Below are 22405 nucleotides of genomic sequence, written 5' to 3'. Positions count from 1 at the left end.
CATAGTGTGCTTTCTTAATTAAGCATCTTGCTCTCTAGACCACTCCTAACTCCTTAGGTATAGATTTAAAAATCTTCTCCTCATTCCTTACCTCTATCCTCCTTTACCACCATCAACAATTGTCATGGGATTAATATCATCTATTCCACTTCCATGAGATGTTGCCTTTTGGAATCATCTTCATCAAGTTTGCTAATGTGATCTCTCCATGCCTTGTGAAGACTATATTGCCAAACTTCCCTCACTAGAAAATTATGGACCATGAGCCTCCAAGGTATGCTACCTTTCCAATGACCATTTGCATAATCAAAACACTAAATAATATGTACACATGTACATTACTAAATTTAGATTGGACTTTACCATGTAATGTGTAATGCTACTTGAAGTTCAAGCTTCCATCATTGAATCCTAAAATGTAGTAACAATTGATCTAAATTCTTTTGCATCATCCGATGTGAAGGTTACATTTTTTTGAAAATAGTATCAATTTGTTAGTATAATCCACACATTTACCTTTCCTATCTGTGTCATTCCTCCATTACTTTGATCAAGAATAGCCATATGCAAATTTTTACATCCATCGTACTTCTCTGGTTCACACTAACTCCTCGTCTCTTGCATTATTTGGCATAGAAATAAATTTTATTTCCTTTTCCCCACCAAAACATTATTTACATGGTAAATTCCCATTTGTGCGCCTGCTGAATTTTTCTCATCCTTCTTGATTTTTTCTTGGCTTCGATATAATCCAATCTCTGATTACAAAGCTTCTTCTACTTTTCCCCACCAAAACATTATTTACATGGTAAATTCCCATTTGTGCGCCTGCTGAATTTTTCTCATCCTTCTTGATTTTTTCTTGGCTTCGATATAATCCAATCTCTGATTACAAAGCTTCTTCTACTTTATCACATGTGGCTTCAATAGTAGAAACAAGTTGTATCTTGTAAGCAAAACACTCATAGTAATACACCAATTTCTTAATAGTGCTCATCATGGCATGCAAAGTGCAAAAATGGACATTGGTCAAGGGAATGTTGAGAATAGGATCCTACTTTGGATCCATGGTGATCATGTGTGATCATTAAGATGGGTTTTTCAAAAGAAGGTTTTGAGAAACATTTACAAATATATACTTACGTAAGGGGGTTTTAAATGACATCCCTCAGGAGTTCACTTAAGTCTACTATGTGTGGTCTTAGGAAAGGTTTTTCAAACCAAGATTTTGAGAAAAATTACAGAAATATACTTACATAAGGGGGTTTTAAATGGCATTTTGGAAAAAACACATAAAATTATAAATAAAAAAGGTCATTTTATTAAGTCACAATTCACAAAAAAGAGTAGTTTTAAAAATTCTTTGAACTTAAGTTGTATGTAGGTCTTGCTAAAAGCTTCACCCCCCCCCCCCCCCCCCCGAGCATCCAACACAAAGCTATTGTTTTCATGTATCTTGAATATTACCTCCTTTGAGCCGAACTCCTTTAAGATTGACTTTGAGATTTCCTTTGAGTCTAGCACTAAACCTGTGTTTGAGCCTTCCTTTGAGCTTACTTTACAAGTTTGTACGTGATTGAGATGTAGAGGCCCACCAAGGAGCCACAAGATCTTATCATTCAACAATTTTCGTGCTTATAATACATGATAGGACTGGGAGAATTAAAACCCTTTTTCTGTTTTTACCACAGTCTCAAACCCTTTATCTAGTTGCTTTTAAATCATAGCATATGATTGTGAGATGATCCCCACTTTATCACAAATACCTTGAGTATCATTGGGTATGAAATACTTTCTCACACGTTGCAAATAGTCTATTGTTACATCCTTAGAGACTTATTTAAATTTGGAAGATTGGAATGCAAACTTTACCATGCCTTTTGTGAGAACTCTTGAAATTGTACTACTAACATTGTCATTTGGATTGGTAAACATTTGTCCAATGTTCTTGCATGCTCTAATCCAAAGCTTGCATTGACCACCTCTAATGACTATTTGATCGATGCTATGAACATTATAAACAATCAAAAAAGATATATCCAACATAGAGGCCTTGGTTAGAAGACTTATACTACATTAAAGAGGGTAAGATAATAAAGATAGCACAAATCTATTCCTTCATAACATGAGTTCACAAATGGCTAAAGTGTCATTATGGGAGTGTGTCCTTGATTAGTTCACCATTGCAATGAATTAATATTTGGTTATGATTCATACTAGATAGATAGCTTGTCATACCAGATTATCACTATAGACATCTTCTTTGGTTTCCTGTCTTTCACAAATGGCCAAAGTGTCATTATAGCAAGGTGTCCTTGCTTAGGTCACAACCAAGATGATTCCATTGTAATTAATCTTTGATTATAATCTTTGATTATAACCACAACCAAGATGATTCCATTGTAATTAATTAATCTTTGATTATAATCTATATTAGAGAGCTACCTTGTCATACCAGATTTTTACTATAATAGACATCTTTTATGATTTCATCTCTTACAAAAAGGCATCATTATGCCCTTGAAGTGGGCATTGATTCTCTTACCATCAAATTTCTTGTCTTAAATATTCCAAACAATCTAGAGATGAATGCGTAAGCTTGCATGCATACGTCTTCTCTAAAAGACTAATATGCTTGTCTTAAATATTCCAAACAATCTAGATATGAATGCATAAGGCTGCATGCATATGTCTTCTCAATAAGACTACTAGGGATTATGCATAAACCTATGCATAAGGCTGTGTCCTTGCATATGATTTTATGAATAGGGTTTATGCATGCATAAGTCCCTATTCCTAGGCATAAGGCCAATGCATAAGGATATATACATGAGGCCTTTGTGTAGAATCCCTTATGCATATATAATCATAAGGGTATATGAATAAGTCCCTATGGGTAGAAAGGCCTATGCAACAACAATATGTAGAGAGGCATTATTTCTTGTCCTAAATATTCCGAACAATCTAGAGATGAATGCATAAGGTTGCATGCATACGTCTTTTGTATAAGACTACTATGCATTATGCATAAACCTATGCATAAGGTCGTGTACATAAGGTCCTTGCCTATGATTTTATGAATAGGGTTTATGCATGCATAAGTCCATATTCCTAGGCATGAGGCCAATGCAAAAGGATATATACATGAGGCCTTTGTGTAGAAGCCACTTATGCATATAATCATAAGGGTATATGAATAAGTCCCTATGGGTAGAAGGCCTATGCAAAAAGCATTATGTAGAGAGGCCTTAAGTTGTTGGTCCTATACATAAGGACAAAGAAATAAGACTAAAGGCATAGGTGCCCGTGGATAAGTCCTTATGCAAAAGGTCTTGTACTTCCCATAATTCAACTAGATAATGTCATGAACCCTCATGAATTATGCTTAGGTATATGCATAAACCTTATGTATTAAGAGCATGATTTATACATAGGGTAATGTAAAAGACTTGAAACAAAAGGGTTACTCCTAAGCATCTTAATTTGACCTAGACATTGTTTAAAGCTAGCAAAATCCTTCTCCGTTTGAAAGGACGAGGAAAAAACCTCTTCAAGTTGTTTAAAATATATGTACTTTGATTAAATTATTAAAGTTTTAAGAAAAACCTTATTAAAATTGCTTGATCTCCCCTTCACAATCCATATTGACAAGGTTTAATGTAAGATTCTTAAAAAATAGCTTTTAAACATTAACAAAAATCTTTTAAAAGAGGACAATGTTCTACCATGTTTTGAGGCCATAATCTTTTTTAAAATGTCAAATTAGGTGTTTTAAAGATGCAAGAGAGACTAGTGTTTTGTGATGGGTAGTCCAAATGAGTCTTAATTTTTTGAATTAGGACTGCATACTTGAAATGTTATGAAGACTCTTAAGATCACCAAAAATGCAATGCCTATCATTAACACATTAAATGGGAAACTTGGAAGATTTTCCTATGGTTTCTATCCTTTCATGTGCATATAAGAAATAAACTCCACATCCTATCTATATTTATATCATAATAATGGACTCTCATTTTTGTGCCATGACCACAGAAGAAGAAAGACAATTTTGTATTAGGTCTAAGAGTGTAACAAAAAACAAAGCACAAGCTATTAGAAGAAGAAGACCACAATTGTTGACAAAGGTAAATCAACAAGGGAATGACATGCATGGATAACAAAATACAAAGTAAATCAACAAGTTATTAGAAGAAGAAGGCCACGGTCGTTGACATAGATAAATCAACAAGGGAATGACGTGCACTAATAACAAAATACAAAGCAAATCAATGATGATTGAGATGACCAAATCAACAAGGGAATAATGACAATGGAAAATTAAAACCACAAAAATTATTATTAGAAGAAGAAGACAATTAAGATAAGTAAATCACCTAGAAAATGACATTAAGAAACAATCAACAATGACAATGCTAGAGAAATTTAATAATGTAGGTCATAGTCGAGAAATTTAATAATGTAGGTCATAGTCGAGGATAATAAAAGACACAAATAATAAAATTATGTGTACAACAATATATAATGAGGTACAAGGCATGCTGAGGAGGCTGAAACATTGTGATGTAGATGTGAATCCAAAGGGGAGAAATGTGTAGGAAGTTCAAGATGTAATAAAAAAATGTGTAGGAAGTTCAAGATGCAATAAAAAAATGTGTAGGAAGTTTAAGATGCAATCAAAAAATGGCTATATGCTAGTAAACATATTATCAATTTTCCCTTAGGTTATTTACATACTACTATTTTGTGGCTAGACATGAACTAGAAAAACATAAGCATGTTCTTTCACTCAAGAAGAAAGAAAATAGCAAAGTAATTTGGTTTTACAAACAATAATAATTCTCAGTATCTCCAAATTTGATAGCCTAGAATAGCCTATATATAGCTAGAATTCTTTTATAGTAGCCTAGAACAGCCTATATAATTTATTTTATAACTAAAATTCTTTGTTGATAGAAAGTGTGATTTACAAACATTTATTTTATATTTCTTTGTTTCATTGGAAAGACCTACAACCATTACCATGCAATGGAAAATGCAGATTATATTAGTTCATTTATCGTTATCTATATGAAATTATAGATAAACCAAAGAACACCTTTTTTTCCCCCAAGCAATAGATGACTAGATCTTAGAGGTCATTAAATCAAAACTTTGAGCCTCCATGTCTATGATATTTATTTCCATGATACTTATGGATCTAGTTAGTTTTAAGAATGGCGTTGTCATTTTATCATCTAGATTATTGTGGTTCAAATTAGTGTTGTGTTATTTAGATTACTCTAAGGAAAAGGCACATATGTGCCATGATACTTATGGATCTAATTAGTTTTAAGGTGTTGTCATGTTAGATTGTTTCCATCTAGATTATTGTGGTTTATATTAATGTTGTGTTATTTTTGATAACTATGGATAAAACACACCAGTGTAAAGGCTATTAAAAATCAATGTCGCATTATTGTATTGATTATGATCATATCCTTGACATACTAGTCATACCACTCCCTTTATGAAGAGTAGTCATGTTTGAGTGGTTCGGCAATTACCATCCCAGTTTGGACACCAACAAATGGGTTCACTTGTGACCAAAATATTAGTGAGAGATTTGTACGATTCATATTGTATTAGTCATCATTACAATAGTTTACACAATAGTTTACTAATATAAGTACTTTTTCATAAGTCTTCTACTATTGATGTACCATATGTATCTTAACTAGTCAAAATTATGATTTGCTACATTCCATTTATAGCCTCAAAAGTCTACATTGTTGCTTTTATCCTTGTTTTTTATATTAATTTATCTAAGGTTGATATTAAGGAATGAGTACCGATACTTTTAGCGAGCCTCAACATTTTTCCCTTTAATTTTAACTATCTTTTCGTATTGAGGTTGATATTAAGGAATGAGTACCGATACTTTTAGCGAGCCTCAACATTTTTCCCTTTAATTTTAACTATCTTTTCGTATTAGGCAAGGCTTTCGTAGTGCATCAAAGTTTAAGTATCCTTTTGTAAAGTCTTTCCGTCTGCACTCTAAAGTTTACATAAAAAGGTAAAAGCTAATGTTTGTGTCTATAGTGTTATATTTTTAAAATATATGAAAGAAGACAAATAATATGATTCTAGGTGTAGAGCAAAGTCTTTTAATATGGATATAAGCTCATTGGATTCATTATATAAAAGCTCTAAGTGTGTTTCAAAGATTAAAAAAACCCTTTTTATGGATTCCAAGATTTTAAGTACAATCCTTATGTAAATATGGAGCCAATATACATACCCTTTTCTAAACTTAACCCCTAAATTTTGTCGAATTTTTTCATAAAGACTATGTGAATTAGTTTTAAGGTCCCTTACTTTGCCAAATTTTCTCATAAAGACTATGTAAATTAGTTTTACTTGGTCCCTTGATCTTTTGTCAAATTTTCTTATAAAGACTATGTAAATTACTTTTAAGGCCCCTTCTTTGAAACTCCCGTGCTAACTTGTGTATGCTGCTCAGATGAACCCCTAAGAATAAATATTACAATTCCTTCAATGCAACTTAGTGTTACATGTAATGTATAGCCTCATGTGCATTCTTAGGTGCTTGTATAACAATGAACTCTCCACATTTGGACAACTTTGGAATTCCTATTAAAGTAGTAGAGGTCTAACTAGATATTGTTATCATATCCCTTCTTTAGGCCCAAACCTTTAGACAGTAAGATGTCTACATCAATTTTTATTGTGGTTGGCATATCATGCCTAAACATGGATAAAGAAAAGTCTTTCCACATGACTTTGCATGATTACAAGTACAAAGAAATCCAAATATCAAAGTGATTGAAATACAATGCACACATTTGTAAAAAGAGCATATCCAAAAATTGAATTTTGTATGTGATATGCCAGCTTAATCAATACTACGGATAATGGGAGGTGTTCCTTTTCTTTTACTGGCATCAACCATCACTACCGACTAGAGGTTGGGAAAGAGAGGTCGTTAAGACAATGCGGTGATTTTTGTGGCTTGGTACATGTACAGCATGAAACAACTGAATGAAAGCCCTTGAGGATTGTTGTCACATTTTGTGGTGTTGATTGTGAATGGAATAGGCACGCAAAGGCAAGCTGAGGATGAGAAGAGGATAAGAGGAGTGGGTGTGGGAAGCCATCTTCATGATGAAATGGATGGAGTACTCAAAGCCACAAGTTGAGGATGAGAGGAGGAGTGGGAAGCCATATTGATGAAATGGGAGTGGGCTCGGAGTGGGTGTGGAAAGCCATATTATGTGGGAAGGCATATATATACATACATACATATATATATATATATATAGTATACAATAGGAGAGGGGAGCCATATTTTATTAAAATGGTTTTGCTTTTAAATTTAGGTATGGGGCCGGTTTTGTAGCCTTTGAAAAATAATGCAGTCGTGGGAAACAAGGCGCACGCCTTTACGGCGCCTCTTGTCACATGAAAGCTGGCGCGCAGCCCTTGTCGCCCGTGTAGGGACGATTCTTCTCATCAATCAAATGGAACCTAATTATTTTGGATCCAATCAATCACAAAAAAAAATCCGTCTCCCTCTCATCGTCAACTCCTTTGAGATTCTTCTGCATTATCGCCTTTGGCAGCTCTCCTTTCGTTTTAGCTCTTTCATAGATTCTGGTCAGGACTCGTTGCCCATGTGAACATGCCCATTAGCAACCATATCAGCAGGTTCACACTCGTTATCGCTTGCCTGTCGTTTGCCCGCCCATTCCATGCCTGAGAGCTCAGCATGGTCGCGCTCCCACTGCTTGTTGGCTGGATGCCACTCGAAGTCTTCTGACTACTGCAATAATCCCAAGGTTTAGCACACCCATCACCACAATTTGATGAATTGACAACTATTTAATATAGTATTTCCATTACTGTGATTGCCATTATTTATCCAATAAAACAATGCAATAATCCCAAGGTTTAGCACACTGATCTCCACAATTTGGTGAATTGACAACTATTTAATATAGTATTTCCATTAATGTGATTGCCATTATTTATCCAATAAAACAATGCAATAATTCCAAGGTTTAGCACACTGATCACCACAATTTGGTGAATTGACAACAGTTACTATTTAATATAGTATTTCCATTAATGTGATTTCCATTATTTATCCAATAAAACAATGCAATAATTCCAAGGTTTAGCACACTGATCACCACAATTTGGTGAATTATAGTATTTCCATTAATTTGATTGCCATTATTTATGCCGGTCAGTATATTTTGTTATGTGTATATTATATCATTAGAGTACAACATGGCTATAATATAGGATTTAATAACTTGGCTAACCATTTTATATAATAGAGGATGTAATAGGAGTCTATGTCTTGGCTAACCATTACGTAAGGATGTAATAGAAGTCAATGTGTGTTAAAAAATGTAATTCATTGATTACTTCTCCATTGGTAGCCTTTAATTATTAAGATTGTTTTGGCATTTTTATTGTAAACTATCAAAAGATGCCAATTTTAATCGTTTCATTCTCTCTCTGTCCCATTCTGCCGCAATGTGGATGTGTTATGCATATTATGTTACTAATGCTACTTTATAAAACACTAAGCCATTGACATTTCCTGATTAATCCGTTTTTTTAATCTTTCCCAAATTTTGGATCAAATATAAGGCCCATATAGCTACAAATCCTAATGCATGATCTGATAAAGTACGATAATACAGCTGCTAAACCTAGAGGTTATAAAGCAAAGGGCAGGTAATTAGTGGAAGAGTTATGAAAATCTTGCAAAGATGTATTACAAATCATAATGCATGATCAGATAAAGTATGATAATACATCTGCTAAACCTAGAGGTTATAAAGCAAAGGGCAGGTAATTAGTGGAAGAGTTATGAAAATCTTGCAAAGATGTGAGAAAATTGGCCACTAATAATGCATGCAACTGGTGATAAAATTAATGAAAACATCAATGTCTGCAGCAAAGGCTTGCTAATTAACAATTACGTGAATGTAAGCAAAAATGGCTTTACCTAGAGGTTGCCCCCGGACAGAAGGTGATCAGGTAGCCAGAGGAGGTGCAAGTGAAGATGCTGGTGGGATCATCGTAGGCGTAGCTGTAGGCGTGGGGGCAGGCGGCTTTGAAGAATTCGGAGTAGCTGGTGGGCGTGCAAGTGGTCGGACTGGCGTACGCGCCGTCGCAACAGTACTGCGCCGACTGGAAGGCGAGGCAGGCGCTCATGCACGACACCACCTGTCCGTCGTCCACCACCTGAAGACTCGCCGGACAATCACTGTTGATGTTGGCGCTGCAGCTGGCCGCCCCGCAGCTGCCGGTCATGCCGCTGCCGCTGGGCACCGCCGCCATCGGCACGTTGTATCCATCGACAAGGCTCACGTCGTAATAGTCTTGGGTAGCGCCCGCGCCTTGCAATGTGAACTCGACCAACGTGGCGGGCGGGGTGGCGCCGGCGCCGTTGCACTCCAGCCTGCCGCCGCAGTCACCCGAAGAGCAGGTACCCAGCCCTTCGCTGGTGAAGTTGCAGCCGGTGCGACCCCAGAACCTGCCGGACCAGCCAGACGGCGCCGCGAGGCTAGTAGATTGGCCGGGCTGCAGCACGAAGCCGCCGTTGGCCAAGAGGGGAATCCCTGCATTGGACAAAACGCCGGGCCATATGGTGTAGCCGCAGCTGTTGGCAATCAAGAACGTGGAAGCAGCAGAAGCCCCTATCCACAAAGTGTGATAACCTAAAATTAAGCAGTACAAATCCAGTAATTGGGAGAGCGGAATCGTAATTAGGAGCGTATAATAGTATTTGCGATACTCACGAGAAGTGACGGACGACAAGAGGAGGCAGGCGAAAAACCGATTCCAGAGCGGCCGGCACGTTGTGGAGGCCATTGGAGCTTGGGCGTCGGATTCAAGAGGTCATTTAGCCACAGAAGCAGGGCGTCGCCATTCGTAGTGGCCGTCGGATTCAACCAAACGGCACGCACGCGCGCGCTCGCGCACACACACACAGACTACACAGAGAGAGAGAGAGAGAGAGAGAGAGAGAGAGAGAGAAGCAGGCTCGCACCATTCATTTATACCCAACAGGCTACGCCCTTTCTCCTTTTTTTTAATCCCCCCTCCTTATCCATGCGTCCATGCCGCGACCCCTTCTTTGCAAAAGCTACATTTTAACCTACTCCTTAATTATTTTGGACAGCTTTTAAATTAATGATAATACTGACGTTGGCCACAAAACCACCGTGCAACAAACACGTTTTAACCACCCTCGAATAGGAATCCCACGCCCGACGCCCACAAACAACCAAGCACAGCCCTTTTCACAAGCAAGCCAAACATGTAGTGTACTCTTAAAATTAGAAAATAGTATGAGATACCCCAACAAGGGCAACATTTCCCAATCTATTATTACATATTAACCATGGACAACAAAGGCACAAGGAGAGGAGAGAAAAAAGAAATCCTCGATTTCAAAAAATCCCTTCGATTGACCCTTTGTATTCCAGCTTCCATTACTGGGTTTCGCCTTTTACATACCGCAGCAACGCGCAGGTTGAGTACTAGTATGAGTCTAAACACATGTAGTATCTCTCTTCTTTCCCCTAAGATATGTGTACTACCTCTTCTAAAAACGTGGAGTGACTCTCTCTTCTCTTCCCCAAGAATATGTGTAATACCTCTTTTTATACCATTCCCACAAACAATAAAGATATATGTTTAAATCACTCTCAAACAAAAGTGCAATACTACAATGACTTTACAATAGTCCTTATGATGTATGCATTCAGGCTTGGTTTGGGCTTAGTAGAGGACACTCCTTCTTGCTAACATGGTGCAATTCGGTTGGGTACTCCTCCACATTGGCAAATAGCAAAAACCTCCTTAGGTTGGACACCTCACAAAAAAGAAGAGCGTAAATTTGTCGCTTGCAAGGATTGAAGCTAGTGTGGCCACCCACAAAAGCCAGAGCCTTACCAACTTGCACCAACACGATTTGTTGAAATTACATTGTGTTAGCTTTTTATTATTTTTGAAAAAGTGTCCTTGCGAGATGTTTTTTGCCTCGTCTCACTCCACCCTTAGCCCATTTTAGCTTTCAAGGACCTACACATTAGAACGTATCGGAGCATCCCCTCACTAATCCTTTTCTTTAATCCACCAACCCTTGTTGAGATGAAAGGAAAATATTCTAGTACATGAAGTTGCCCTTTATCTTGGGTAGAGGCTTGTGTTCAGACTATCTTATTTATAAATTTCTACTAGTAGATATATCATGCCTACATGCATAAGTGCAAAGGGAGAAAGTACTTGATGTTTCCTACCATTATGTGCAACCATCTCTCTCTCTCTCTCTCTCTCTCTCTCTCTCTGTCTCTCTCTCTCTCGTAGGTCCATGTGTGCGGGAGGACACAAGAATATGCACCTAAAGAGGAGGGCTGAGAGCCACTTAAGGTGTGGGAGGAAACCAGTAGGTGGGTAGTCGATGTGGTAATAGAAGTAGGAGGGGTTTACTTTATTATATCAATGCTATACCTTATAAATATGATCGTATGTTTATGCTCATGATATAATGATAGATTGTATGATGCTTTTTAAACTTTGAAGTTCAATTAAGGCATGTGAATTTAAGTTGCTAATGTTCAAAATTAAAGTTTCTTGAAAAACTCTTGCATATCATAATGAGTAAATAAGTCCCTATGATCATGTACTCATACCTCACATGCAATAAATTATATGATCTCAAATAAATAAATTTGAGACTACTAAAGGAAAAAAATAAAAAAATCTAAGACTACTAAAGGAAACAAACATGAGAAGCCTCGTGGTGTTGCATGGTCCTATTGGGTCCTCTCCATGTCTTATTGTGAGTGGATGAGATACTTGCATTTTCCATGTATTGGTGTGTAATAAAAAAGGGTGCCACATTAGTTAAGCATGGGTGTTATGATGTTGTGTGTAATTTGTTAGTAGAAGGGTATGATTCTCAATCATTAAGGAGGCAAATCTATGATCTTGAAGCATGACTAAGACCTCTATAGAAGTAATCTTAGAGGTTTTGATTTAGGTAATGTTCAAATTTGTCAGTACGGCTAAGTGGGGTGGTAGGTAGGTTGAATATAAATTGATACATAGGCTAAGGATTTGTTCAAAATTGGTAGGATAGGAAGTTATTTCTTATTAAAAAAGGATAGTTATAATCAAAAGGTTAGGTTTATAAGAAGGGAAACATACAAGTCGTAATCTATAGAAGTAATCTTAGAGGTTTTGATTTAGGTAATGTTCAAATTTGTCAGTACGGCTAAGTGGGGTGGTAGTAGGTAGGTTGGATATAAATTGATACATAGGCTAAGGATTTGTTCAAAATTGGTAGGATAGGAAGTTATTTCTTATTAAAAAAGGATAGTTATAATCAAAAGGTTAGGTTTATAAGAAGGGAAACATACAAGAGTCGTAGTTATAAGTAAAAAGTTAGGCTTATAGGAAAGGAAACATAAAAGAGTGGAATTTAGAAGTATAAGGTTAGGTTTATTAGGAAAGGAAACATAAAAGAGTGATAGTTATGAATAGAAGGTTACGTTTATAGGAAAAGAAACTTAAAAGAGTGGTGGTAGAAACATAATTTTGTTGTGAATATCATAAGGATGCAGAGTAAATACTGAATGTAGGCAATAATAAAATACAATAAAATAAAATTACACCATATTAATTATTTAAATTAATATATGTGATATTGTATCAAGGCTTTTACCAATGCTTTTATTGTTGATGCTTATGGATGCATAATTAAATTAATATATGTGATATTGTATCAGGGCTTTTACCAATTCTTCTATGGATGCTTATGGATGCATAAATATGAAAATCAAACATCAATAAAAGCCTCAAATTTTTTTGACAAGAATACCAATACTAATGGATACATGAGATTCACATCTAGAGTTTATTAGAATGTGTAAAAATGTATTAGAATCAACACCTTAGCATGCTAGAAAGCAAGAAAGAGATTAACACTAATGATACTACTAATGACAAAAATGAAGCATATTGACAAGGTAAGAGGTTTAGCTCAAAAGCTCATATATTTGATCCATTAGATAGAGTGCCTTTTTATAGGCTTGAGTAAATCTCTATTAGTCATTAAACATGGCCCATGAGTTTGCTTAAGCATCCCCTAATCTTTTCTAGATTTGAGCATCATCTCCCTTGAAGTGAGCACCCATTTGGCATCCTTTCCCACTTCTTCTAGGTGCCTTCTTTTGGCCTCCACATGGGATGGCCATTTTCCTCGTCCTTTGGGCTCCCTTTGACCCTTTGAACCATATTCTATGACATGCAACTCTTACAATTATTTGAGGGTCATGTACCACTCCCCCTTGCTCCAAACATTTACCCCACATCACTTTCTATATCAACACGCTCCCTCACATGATGAAATACTACCATCATACATACATTGGACCAAAACTCAATCATTTTCTAGAGTGGTCTATCAAAGGTGCTTCATAGGCTACAATATTGGCTTAGAGCCTGTAGTTTTACACAAGGGTAGGAATACAATGAGTGGGTAAAAACACAAGGTGTTGTGAGAGGGGTGCCCACCTCTTCCATCAACTAAAAGAGTCTTTTTGATCATGATTGGGCTCCTTCATGGAAAGCCCCTTCATTTGTCTCTTACTTGTCACGATGTTTGTTTGATGTTTTGGAGTCTTCTTCTTGCTCTGGACAACAATCTTTCTCTATGTGGTCTAGCTTGCCATAAAAGTTGCACTTCGCTCTGGCCTTGGTCCTTTGGTAAAGAATGCCTTCTCCTCATAGTGTGATGATCCACCTACTTTGACTTTGAGTCTCTTTCCTTCCTCGATCAAGTCTCCTTCGCTGGTGAAGGTCGACGGACCTCAGGTACATTCGTCAAGGCCACCAACTTGTTGAATGCTTTTAAGGTCATGCTTTTGAGCTTTTGAGAAGGATTACTATGGAATCCTCCTCTTTCACTCGAGACCCAACACATGATTCTTAGACTTATTTTGGAGTTCTTTTGTTTGGCACCAAATATTTATGTAGTTCATCCATGCTCCTTTATAGTTTTCTTCTAATGCAATGTGATGAATAAAACTAATCACCTAGCCCTAATGAAATGATGGCTAGATATCTCTCATATCTTCCCAACCAAAATCTTTTATCTTCCCCTTCTAAACCACCACATTTCTCCCTTCCATTTACTATCCCCCAAAGCCCATCTTTAATGAGAAGAAACTTAAGCTTTACTTGCCATGTATGGAAACCTTCATCAGTAAATTTATCTACTATGAGTGGGTTTGACATGGTTTCCTTATGGGGTTTAGCCGCCCCTTACGAAAGTTGATATATGAATTTGATGTAATTAAAACTTCCCAAATTCAAAAATTTTAAAACCAAAAAATACCTTGATTTGGGAGAGTAATTTAGAGTACTAAACCAAGGATTTTGATGATGCACAATTTTTTAGCAACACCCCAATGGTAAAGTAGAACCCTTGGCTCTGAAAATTGATTGTAATTTTAGCACTAATCACCTTGTTGACATAGGTAATTTTTTTCTAACAAAGAAAATAATGGTTTTTCAATTAAAGCTTCAATTATTATTGTTTGTGCAATAATAATTGAACCCATGAAGCAAATGATTACAAGTATGATGAAAAAATATAGGCTGGAATTTTACAACAGCCAACTGTGGGCTTTTGAGCGCTTGATTTGATGAGTGATACTCTCCTTGATGTTAAGCATCCCCTTATCTTTTCTATATTTAAGCACTGGTCATCTCCCTTGAAGTATAATGATAAGGCAAGAGCCCATAAGCTTGCTTAAGCATCCCCTAATCTTTTCTATATTTAAGCACTGGTCATCTCCCTTGAAGTGAGCACCCATAAAGCATCCTTTCCCACTTCTTCTAAGTGCCTACTTTTGGCCTCCATAAAGCATCCTTTCCCACTTCTTCTAAACGCCTACTTTTGGCCTCCACATGATGAGCTAGCCATTCCACATTTTTCTCATCCTTTGGCCTCCCTTTGGACCTTGAACCATATTCTATGACTTATGCAACTCTTACAAATGTTTGAGGGTCACATACCACTCCCCATTTCTCCAAACATTTACCTGATACCACGTGCTATTTCAACACAAATGTGTACCAGAAGTTTGTTTGTTTGTATGTTTGTAAAAAGCCTTGGTAGTAGATAAATTTGTTAAAGTGTAAAGAGAAGGTATTTCTGACCTCCCATGTCTTAAAGTGTGGGTAAAGAGCTCATTTTTACATGTATCTAGGTGTTTTATATTGCAAGGGTGCCATGTTAGTAGGGACATGGGAATTGTGATTTGTGAGTTAGCAATGAAAAGGTATAAATGGGGGTATATTATTTTTAATAAGCACCAAGGTTGTTATAGAGAAACCCTTAGAGGTTTGATTAAGTTATTGCTCAAATTTTTAGTTTAAATCTAGGTGGTGTGGTAGGTAGGTTCAATGTTTAAATAGATAGGTGATCAAATAGGTTCAATGTAAATAGATGGGTGTTTAGGATTAAGGTGGTCAATAGGTAGGTTCAATGTTTAAATAGATAGGTGATCAAATAGGTTCAATGTAAATAGATGGGTGTTTAGGATTAAGGTGGTCAATAGGTTCATTATAAATAGATAGGTGGCTAATGTTTTTGTCCAAGGTGTTACGGTAGGTCAAGGTTTATTTTTTATTAGAAAAAGTTTAGGTTTATAGGAAAAGAAAAAGTAACACAGGTTAGGTTTGTAGGAAAATAAAACATGAAAGAGTAACAAGAAATTTATTTTGTTGCAATATCATAAGGATGCATTTGTAAAAATACATTACAATGAAATAAAAAAGTAGTATAGCAATATTTTCAAAATGTAAACATATAGACTAGAGTGAAGTAAGATAATACCCCATCATACTTGTATAGACATAATCAAATCATTACATATGAGTTTTATGATGTAAAAATGTACCTTGCAAGTAAAAAGGAAATAGTATATACCTTAGAATTAAATTTTATATTATATTACTTTTGTTATTATTATATTGTTAAACATAATTTTTACAATAAGAAACAAATTATTACTATATTGTACTAAAGAATCATATTTTGGACACTTCATGCAGGTGACGATAGGCTAAGATCCCCGAATGAGTTCACCTCCTCCTCAATGCCCAAGGTGCTATGTGACTAAGAAATGGGGATCTTTTGTTGTAACATGGAGATATCATGCAAATTCACATCCAAGTTTCCCATCATGGTAAAAGGGGCCTTTATGGTGCTCAGTCAGATGCAAAGGCCGTGCTTGTCGAGCTCAACAAGAGAAACTATGAGTGACATCTTGAGAGTAAGGCTATGACCATGAAGTTTGATGTTTAGGTGGCTCTAGGAAGTCTACAAAAGATGGTAGATCTAGGTGTCTTGTTATATTTTATGGGTAAGCCCTCGAGGGGTTCACCTAAAAATATGTAAGTATACCATGTGAGTTCAAATGAAGGGGTTTTATATTCAAAAATTTAAGGTAAATTTATAGAAATACATCTACGGAAGGGTTTTTTAATTGATTTTGAAATTAAAACCCATTAATTCCATAAAGAAAAAGGAGTTATTTATTCATAAAAATTTCACAAAAAGGGGTTTTTTTAATACCCCTTGAATGCACATGATACATAGGATTTTTTAGTAGTGCACCCCCGAGGGTAAGCCAATGTCCATGATGGAAACTTGGATCTTGGGTTATGGATTCCCTTGGATTGAGATTGCCTATTGGTAACTTTATTGCCCTTGGAGTAGTTTTCGGGGAGCTAAATTCTTTTCTTTTTCCATGCCATGACATGCCATGGTCCCCCACTTAAATCCTAGGGTCAAACTCCTCTCTCTTTACATTCAAAGATTTTCCAGTGTTTCTAAGAGACCACATCCTCAAAATCATTACCTCTCTTAGCAGGGTGTTATTTGTACCTAGGCACGCAACAATATCTTTGTGTGGGAGGGGATGTGAAAGTTTGAATTATGTGGAGCATGGACAAATAAATCTAGGCATTAGTGGACCTTCATTTCGGCTTGGGTGATTACTTCCGGCACAAGCTAGTAGCTTTCTCCTCTTTCCCCAATGCATGTTATAGATGTAGCAAGATTGGTCATTTTCATACAATTGGCTCAGGCTTGTGTGTGTGTGTGTGTGTGTGAGAGAGAGAGAGAGAGAGAGAGAGAGAGAGAGAGAGAGAGAGAGAGAGAGAGAGAGAGAGAGAGAGAGAGAGAGAGAGAGAGAGAGAGAGAGAGAGAGAGAGAGAGAGAGTTTGTGATTTAACGACCCATTTTTTAACCTTGCCTTTGGAATTAAAAGATAGATTGCATTGATTGTTCAATGTAATTATAAAATATTCATTGCATATGTTGGATACTAATCCACTTGAATGATTATGGCAATTATAGCTCTAAGTACACAACCATCCAAAATCAACATAGCATGCTTGTGCATGATAGAATCGACCTGAGTAAAAAAGGCTAGAAATTCATACAGATTGCTACACCTTTTACCTCTCCCAAACAACATTAGCATTGGCATCCAAGATGATTGCACTGGTTTGATCAAAGTGGACCCTTAAGTCACGACTTATGGTTGTAAATAGATAGTAGGATTTTCTTGATCTCTCATACATAGAATATATCTGATAACTTTTTAGTATCACCACTATAACTTGACATAAAAGTAATAATAGACTAGTATAGCTTTCTACAACTAGTGGAGTCCATCCTAGTAGTAGTTTAGAGTGATGCCAAATGCCCAAAAATACTAAAAGGTACATGATTTTAACTAATCATATACAAGACACTCCACTATTAAGATGACCATGAATGATCAAGTGATGTAGAATGTTTGCCTTTATACAAATTTTCTTCGATTTCTATAAAGAGATCTAATTCCACTTTAGCACTATTAATCGACTCCTTCTTTGACGGCTTCAAAGTGATTTAAAATGCCATTCTACTCATCTGCCTCTTGCTACCTACATTTTGCCTCCATGAGACTAGGCTTGTCAGAGTGGAAGCATTTCACCATCTTCTGCTTCTTCTTCTTCGTTCCAGAAGAAAAAGGTTTACCAAATTCTTTCCCCTTACCTTTCTTTGTGCTAGAAAAGAAAGTAGAAAAGGGTTTACCAAAGTCCTTCCCCATATCTTTCTTTGTGCTAGAGCAGAGAAAGTAGAATTACCACCTTGCAACACTTTTGATACATCTCTTCCTCTATGAGTATGGATTAACTCTTCAAAAGTAAGAGTAGGATTCCTCACATTAGTGTTCACCGAGGTGACCAAGTTATCATACTTTTGAGGCAAGATCCTCTCTTTGTGTCAAATCTACACTTAACTCGTTGATCCAAATTACCACCATCTAATTTTGTAGATCCTTGATCCATTGTGTAATGAACCGCTCAACTAGTTCTCCATTTAAAAAGCTTCTAACATAGTTGTCGATGCAATGGGTAGCTTGTGAGGTTACCCAAATAAAGATTCTCTATTTTGAGTTGATATTTCATGTTCTTAAGAAGTAGAGTGTGCATCATGACTTTATTTTGAAAAAACATACATATTTTAGTGTTTTTAAGTATTTTTTCAAAATCTTAACTCTAGAAATTATAAAAATATAGTGATTTTTATAGTTTTATAAAACTTTATGATGATTAGGGCTTTGTCGTTATTTTCTTGAATTTATGTCATTAATGTGATCGTAATGTTTTGAGTTTTGAAATTCTTAAAATTTCATAAGATTTTTTTTTAAAAATCTTTTGAATAATTTTTAAATTATAATATCATCAAGCAACCTCATCCTCGAAGTAGACTATCGACATCTCTAGCCTTCTTGTATCACCCATGATGGAAATCCTAGATGGGCCCTTGCCTAACATACATGATTTATTCCCAACTACATCCACTTTCTTCATATCATCCATGGTGGAAAAGGCCATCCGAAAACTCCAAAACTACCGCTCTCCTAGGATCATGAGGGTATTGGATCAGAGCACCTATCACTTGCAACCTTGTGTGACACCTTTGCACCCCTCTTGACTTACATGTTTTAGTGGAAGGCTTTCCCCACAATTAGTCATCACTCATCATCTAACCCATACACAAAGCTGGGGACACTATGGAGCCTAATAACCATAGGACCATCATGATCGGCCATACCTTGGCCAAGCTATATGGATCCATGCTGGAGTCAGATCTTAGCTTGGCAGAGAGAGAGGGGCATAGAGCACACGGCCATGCATGGTTGCATTAGGAAACTCAATTTTCATATCTTGGAATGGGAAAGTCTGATTTCATTAGCCTTTTGCATGATCTTGAATCCCACAAGGCTTTGTTTTCATTGCATATTAGAGAGACTTTAGCAATTGTTATTAGGAGTGGAATCCACTCCAAAAACATAAGCATTTAGCTCCATTGGCATGGATTAGAGTGGTGAAGTTTATTTCTACACGCATTTCATTTTTTTATGCATTGTTAGAATTGATAGCTTAGAAGCATGCAAAATCAACCGAAAACAATCTGAAAACACTTAATCAATTGTACAACCATTGTTAAAAACCTTAAACACTCCCCACATCAAGTCTAAAAAATCTCAAAAACTCTAAAAACCAAGCAAAACCATCTCGTGGGTTGGGAGATGAGAATCCATAGTCTCGTGAAAAAAGACATGAGTCAACACACGCGTGCCTCAGATGTGAGCCATGAGTTTGGATAGGTGAGTCTAAAAAATCTCAAAAACTCTAAAAACCAAGCAAAACCATCTCGTGGGTTGGGAGATGAGAATCCATAGTCCGAAAAAAGACATGAGTTAACACACGCGTGCCTCAGATGTGAGCCATGAGTTTGGATAGGTGAGTCGTTGAGTAGTAGGGGTGTGAGTCAACAAACATGAGTCTCTAGTCTCGATAGGTGAGCCATGAGTAGTGGTGGTGTGAGTCAACAAACATGAGTCTCTAAAACTACCTTGAAGACTTATAATAAGGATATAACATGAGTCTCTAGTGGTAGGTACACCTAATATTGTACCAACTAATTAAAACTACCTTCAAGACTTATAAGGATATACCTTCATGTCTATATATACCAACTAATTAAAACTACCTACTCATATTTTCCTATTTGTCAATTATAATTTCCAAAAAAAATCTTATTTTTTATAATTATTAGGGTGTTAAATATAGTTATTGGCCATAATAATCATACACCAACCTTATCATATGTCTATTTTTTTATAAAAGTTTGTGCACAAATAGGCCTATTTCATAAAAAATCAAATCCATGAGCCTAGTTCATACAAAAGTGGCATGAGCCTACATCCACGAGTCTACAAACATAAATCTATAGGCATGAGCCCATGAGGCGTGACATGAGTCTACAAACATGATTCTATAGGCGTGAGCCTAAAGGCATGAATCTAAAAGCGTGAAAATCTAGAGACATGACCCTACACACATGAGCCCACCAAGTATGACATGAGTCTATCTTAGTAGACCTGCCTAAGCTCATACAAGAAAGACGTGAGTCTAGAGGCATGAGTCCATAAATGTGAGTCTAGAGGCATAAGCCCATAGAAATGAGCCTTAGGCTCATATGTGAGCCTATAGATGTGAGTCTACAAGCATGCGACCAGAGACGTGAGCCAAAAAATAAAACCAAAAAAACTCAAACTTTAAAAAGGGTATTTTTTATAGCTTGAACATAACACACGCATCTGAAATTAATTTCAAAACACCACAAAGTGTCTTAATGCAGCATAAATGATTTTTTTGAATATCAAGAACTAAGCAAATGCAGTGAAAGCGCTATTGTAATTCATGGCTACCCATTTTAGTTTATCTTCTTCTTATGGCATCCGAGAGAGTAAAGGCATGACTTAATTGTAAAGAGAGATAATTTGTGGCTACCCATTTTAATTTATATTCTTCTTGTGGTAGCTTAGTAGAGAGAGAGTAAAGGTGGGACTTAACTGATAAATGGGTACTTTGCTCCACATATATGAAAATGAGTTATAGTTACTTTAGTTTTACCAAATTTATAAGTAATTGATAAATGGATACTCTGCTGCACATATATGAAAAATGAGTTATAGCTACTATAGTTTTACCAAATTAATAAGTTTTTCACTTCTCAAAGAAAAAAATAGAAGAACTAAAATAACTCTAAGGTTCTCAATTCTAATTTTTAAATAAAGGATTTAAATCATCGTGCCACACATAATGTAACTACATTATGTGTGGTACGATGGATTTAAATCCTTTATTCAAAAATTAGAATTGAGAATCTTGACGTAATGTTATGTTGTTTATATGAAAGCTATCTATGCTATTGAAGCTGCTTTCAATAAAGAAAACTTACATTATATTAAAGACAACAAGAAAAAAAGAAAAAAGAAACACATATATTTGTTGTACAAAAGGATTTGGCACAATGAGGTTGGGCAACTTAGCAATAAAGCTCCTCATCTTTAGTGAAAAGGTATTACTTATACCACTTTTGTAATGAGGGGGTCCCTTTGTAAAAACTTAAAACTTGACTAAGGTCTACCCCTAAAAATTTAATCAAATTAGCTCACAAAATTAATCAACTCTATGAAAGAAGCATCCCATAATCAAGGAGGTGGGGAAAATATCGAGTAAGGTGGTAACCTTTCTCCTCCCAAATGCGGATTGTGATTCTGACCTACCCCTCGCTCGAGTCATGGATTTTAATTAAAAACATGTTCTTTTACCTGTTCAAAGCAGCTTAAGAGTTACATGATAGAAATGCATTGCCACTCCCATCCTGTCTCACAATTAAGTAAGCTACAAATTTGATCTTTCGTGCCAACAAGTGCACTTTTGTAAAAAGTGGACTTCTCTACATGGCTTTGCATAGCTTATAAAGTTGTGTTGCCAAAAATAGAAATGTATTGCATTCTAAACTCTTATAATGCATGACCTTGTTAGGCAAACCTATCATCATGTGCTCATTAATGACAAGCTGTGCATGTATAAAATAACACACAGGAAACTGAAAACTAGGGGGTTGGTACTCCTCATTCTAAACGTGCACACACTGAAGCATCGGTGCGGCCGCCCCCCATGGCAATGCGGTGCTGGACATACAAAATTATTTGTGGTATCATGAATCATCCATCTATTATAAAAATAGCATTAAGGACCTTGGACCTAGCCTACCCCCTCTTTGCACATCTGGACGAGCACCTTGATATTGTGCTTAGTTGGCAGTCTAGTCAAGGATAATAAGCAAAGAATGTTTTTTTTCTCTCCTTTTTTTTTAAATGTGAAGGAGAAACACACACTCTATCACCCCTTTATGGAGTAAGTGGAAGGGGTGGCGCAAAATCGAACCCAC

The 22405-nt window shown here is 36.3% G+C and overlaps 1 protein-coding gene across 6 annotated transcripts; it reads right to left on the bottom strand.

The window, feature by feature from the left end:
* Nucleotides 1-6700: 6700 nt before the first annotated feature.
* On the bottom strand, nt 6701-10066 carry LOC147608106 (pathogenesis-related thaumatin-like protein 3.5). 6 transcript variants are annotated; one of them, XM_086789792.1, is made up of 3 exons: nt 9819-10066; nt 9023-9737; nt 6701-7819 (listed from the first exon to the last, which is right to left on the bottom strand). In XM_086789792.1, the coding sequence occupies exons 1-3, from the start codon at nt 9889-9891 to the stop codon at nt 7645-7647; spliced, it is 963 nt and encodes a 320-aa protein (XP_086645918.1). In that variant the 5' UTR covers nt 9892-10066; the 3' UTR covers nt 6701-7644. The 6 variants fall into 6 exon arrangements, with proteins under 6 accessions (XP_086645918.1, XP_086645920.1, XP_086645917.1 ...); XM_086789794.1 differs by having other exon boundaries at nt 9023-9716; nt 9819-10065; XM_086789791.1 differs by having other exon boundaries at nt 6701-7822; nt 9819-10064.
* Between the last annotated feature and the right edge of the window lie 12339 nt (nt 10067-22405).

Source organism: Cibotium barometz, chromosome 54 (genome assembly GCF_041138505.1).
Source record: "Cibotium barometz isolate CiBa-2024 chromosome 54, ASM4113850v1, whole genome shotgun sequence".
Taxonomy (NCBI): domain Eukaryota; kingdom Viridiplantae; phylum Streptophyta; class Polypodiopsida; order Cyatheales; family Cibotiaceae; genus Cibotium; species Cibotium barometz.
This window is presented reverse-complemented; position numbering and strand designations above follow the sequence as displayed.

Coding starts and splice junctions, on each gene's coding strand:
- LOC147608106 (XM_086789791.1), bottom strand. CDS start 9,891: ATGGCCTCCACAACGTGCCGGCCGCTCTGGAATCGGTTTTTCGCCTGC. Junction 9,738..9,818: donor CTTGTCGTCCGTCACTTCTC/GTGAGTATCGCA, acceptor GCTTAATTTTAG/GTTATCACACTTTGTGGATA. Junction 7,823..9,022: donor TGTCCGGGGGCAACCTCTAG/GTAAAGCCATTT, acceptor GGATTATTGCAG/TAGTCAGAAGACTTCGAGTG.